General features: G+C 32.7%; 1 protein-coding gene across 1 annotated transcript; it reads right to left on the bottom strand.

Annotated features, from left to right (window-relative positions):
• LOC107647167 lies at nt 2,394-3,161 on the bottom strand. The gene has a single exon (XM_016351284.1). The coding sequence runs from the start codon at nt 3,159-3,161 to the stop codon at nt 2,394-2,396; it is 768 nt and encodes a 255-aa protein (XP_016206770.1).

Below are 4,447 nucleotides of genomic sequence, written 5' to 3'. Positions count from 1 at the left end.
AAATATCACGGTATTTATTAAGAAGACATATTGATTAATCTAAATCCACCCATGTAGATCCTAATATGCTAATTATTTATAAATTGTCTAACAAATTAATCACTACAAAAAAAAAAGATAAGCTTATTCCTGGCAGGTGATTCTGTTTAAAAAACAATTAAATTTAAGATGGATTTCTTCTAATTTTAAAAATATAAATGCAGGATTAAAATGTTCAAGTTTTAAAAAGTCCGAAATTTTTTTATTCGATTTCAGTTGTTCATCCACGACAATAGTGGTTTTAATGTAATTTTTCTAAATTAATATTTACTTAAAGTAACAATTTAAATATTTCATAATATTCAACTGTTATTTAAATGATAAATAAATAATTTTTTTACTTTGGTATGAGTGTGCAAAATTATTTTTTGAATAATTGATATTAAATTTATAAGTTTAGGTGTATTTTATTCCCCTTCAATTTTTTCTACTCCAAACAACATAAAAAATGTGCTAAATTTGTTCAACTTAATGCTTATCAGTTTCACCAACCACAACATACATCAATTAGGAAGATTCCAAGTCCACCTATTGCATGACCTGAAGCTAAATCACGCACACTGTTTGTTACCCTACTCATCAACAACTTTGTTGCACTCGAAACGTATTAAATCGCATGAGAGAGATCATTTTAGCAGGTATAGTCTTCAAACCATCATTGCTACCTTACACGCATGCTGTAAAAAATAACATAATCCCTCACTTCTTCCCAAATAGATGATGATAATATATAAAATCAATCTAACCCTGCGTCTTGTTGCAATTGTATTGTCAACTCCAAACTGACTATGTCAATTTTGGCCATATGGAGAGAGAAGCGTAGTCCATCACATCTGATTATACAGTGCAACTTAGGCGCCACGAGTTAAGGGGTCTTCTTCGGCATTCAAGAATCGAAAATATCAACATTGCTATTGTTTGCTTCACTGACCATCTGTTGCTGCACCTAATCCCCATGGTACATACATTCACAAGGCTCAATGTGTGTTATTATCTCTAATGTGCACTGTTGAGCATTTATTAGCCGTGTCATCTTGGAATCCGGAATAGTCACATTGAGCCTAAAAATTGCATGATGAAACTGACCTTTGTTATGGTGCTGGAGTAAACACACACTTCCTCCATTGCTTTGTTATTCCAGTAAATCACGCAAAATCCCTTCTTGCAACTAGGCTCTCTGACGCATATAACCACAAAGATCACGTATGAACACCAATTCTCCAATCCTTACCTTACTGCCAGAACACAAATATATTATGGGCGGACATTGTAACTAAATTGGGCCAACTGCAGTTATCATGGCTCCAATGCATATTGACTTTAACTATGGTTAAAAAATATTCATCCAACCTAATTTATTTTTCCAGACCATCCTAACTGAATATTTTAGATTTGTTGGTGAATTTCATGAATACGATAGAATAGAATAATTGTTACTAACGATTTCAATGTTGTTGAAATTTGATTTTTTTAGAAAGAAGTCTGCATTAACGATTTCAAGTTGATTAAAAATTAAAATTATAAAAATCCTTGCTGATGATTTAAATTGAAACAAAAAAATTTTATAAGATCAAAACTAAAGATTGACATCGTATATTGATGAAAAATGGCAACTTGCAAGGCATAGCTATTTCTATAAGAAATTGGTATTTATAAGATTCATTGTTGGTATATTTCATCCAAAATTCAATATAGGGAATGTCTTTCACCATTTGTTGTTTTTTTTTTCGTTAAAAGAAATCGGTAGTTCCAAATTTTTTCCCTAAATTTCAATCACTTAAATCATCAATACATATTTCTGTTGCCCAGGATTCACATGTATATTCATGCCTCCAACCTTCACATTGACGAAATAAAATATCTTGCATACTTACCATTATTTACTTATCATATATGACTTACATAAATATATTATGTATTCCTATTTTTATTACTTTATAAATTCTTTTTAAATTTCATCTGCAAAACTCACAATTTCTTAGCTGGAAACAAAAATATATCAATCATGCATACCAACTACATGAACCATCGCCACCCAACCGATGATCAGTTCCACCAAAGTCTAGCCCAAAAGAAAAAAAATTATACATCATGAACGAAGAACAGCAAAAGACAATCAATATTTCTTAACAACTAAGAAAAAGCCACCAGCAACCAATAGAGTAAGACACGTATGGCATGAATATCATGGAAACTCCATACCTGATATGACATTGGATAATTCAATCTAGCAAGATAAACATTACTACTACTAACTAAACCATATAACAACATAACTCTAACATGACCAGAAAGTGAATGGAAGTAAATTACATAGCAACTGTTGGGGTCGGCTCCGTGGCAAAGCAAACGATCTAGGAATCCTCCAACACCTCGTTGAACATTTCAACCTGGTTCATTAGGTCCTCCTTCTCCTCCTCCAACCTCTTGATTCTCTGTCTAAGAGAATCAATCTCATGGCTAACCGCTTCCTCACCATTTTGCCGCATTCGATCCAAAATGCGATAGTTGTAGTCAAGGATCGAATGACCAGTTGCGTTCAACAACTTCTCCAACATTATGAACGATGCCTCTTGCCGACCACCATGCTCGTTTGACGTTATGGGCCCGTAGGCTACCAAATCCAGACCCAACGACTTATCACGGAGAATGATCGTACACCCGAACATGACACAGCTCTCCCTTGGTGTTGTCTCCTGCTGCACATACATAGGATCTCTGATACCAAAGAATGAACATGCTCGGAGTAACATCAATTCCATGTCCTCAATATGAACAAAACCTAACGGTGGCTTCCTCGCTACTGTGTCGCCACCACCGCCGCCGGCTGTGCTACTGCTACCTCTTTGGTTGACACTGAGTGGACGAAAAGTAACCCCCTCTAGTAACCGCGAGGGCTTTGGTGACTGAGACCCCCCAATCCTCCTGTGCCTTGAACGACTACCGTCTCCCGTTAACGGTTCACCGCGCATCCACTGCTCTGCCTCGGCCAGCACATTAAAACCTTTGTATTTGTTGCCGCTGAAACCTTCAACTTGGTTCCTGCAATCTTCCCATTTGTCGTATACTCCAGGAACGAATCCCTTTCTCACAGCATAGTAAGAAAATCTCCCTAATTCCATTGAACCACCAAAACAAGCTTTCAATGGAGAAATATCCTTTTACCAATACACAAACCTTTTATCAGAGTTTCCTTCATGACTCAAATGATCCTTTCGACTAGCTATGCAGTGAAAATACGTACTGTCACTTCAAAACGTCTCGTCAAACTGTCCCATTAATCTAACTTACCAGTTTCTAATGCCAGCAATTTGACTTCTTACTAGACTCCACTTTTACCAAAATCACCTTGCCAAAACTATGTTCAAAGAATTTCAACAGATGATACATATTAGTATCTTAATATATATTAAAATATTGGGGATTTTTAACGGACCCTTTCGTAAATATGGGATTAATACCCCTTTACTTTTGGTCAATTATTATTAGAGGAAATTATTTATCAAATTAACTTTTTAATTTTTTTAACTTAAACTAAATTACGATGTCTACCTTTGAATTAAAGTTTATAAACGAGACTTTTCATGAAATTCATTTTTGGAACTTGATTGTCGTAAACGTGGAGTTTCTTTTATGTTGATTTATATTTACCATTTCTTTTTAAAAATGCATTATATAAAAACAAATATTTTTTTTACTTGTAGTGTCTAAAATTGCCTTTGACATACATCACAAATCAGAATAATAAAACAAAACTAATATGAAAATTAATTATCATATAAATAACATAAATATAATCAAAAGTCAAAAAAATTATTAAAAAAGCCACTGCAAATTTTATAATCTCAAAGTCTATAACTGTTTACAATTTTTCTAGTACTCTTAAGTACTCTTTTATTTAGTATTACTTTTAACTATAAATCTTCGTTATTGATGACTCTCTTATTACTTATGGTTGATTTTTAATTAATTAAAATGCATATGATTTAAGATTTCAAAACAAAATATAAAATGATGAAATACTGCATTTGAAAAACTAACCATTCTAATTTAAATTTTAAGTATATGAAAGCACCACTTGTAGTAAATCTCTAAGTAACTGTAGACAATCTTTTAAAATATAGTTATAATTAATTATATATTTATTATATTTGAATGATATTTATTTACATAAAAGGATAAAAAAGAGAAACTATTTTTATTCATTACGTTCAGTACAAAATCACATTCAAATTAAACTAGGTAGATAAATCTGTTACAGGTCTATAGTAAAAAATTGCACTTTTATCATCCAACCTGATATACTAACAGTATTTCAAAAATATCTCCAGCTGTGGTTATTCGATTGACTTAGTTTGAGATTCGTTTGAAAGCTAACACAATTATCTATAAATTTGCGTCTAATAGC

This window comes from Arachis ipaensis, chromosome B06 (assembly GCF_000816755.2).
Source record: "Arachis ipaensis cultivar K30076 chromosome B06, Araip1.1, whole genome shotgun sequence".
Taxonomy (NCBI): domain Eukaryota; kingdom Viridiplantae; phylum Streptophyta; class Magnoliopsida; order Fabales; family Fabaceae; genus Arachis; species Arachis ipaensis.
The sequence above is the reverse complement of the archived record's forward strand: the minus strand, read 5'-3'. Positions and strand labels throughout refer to the sequence as shown.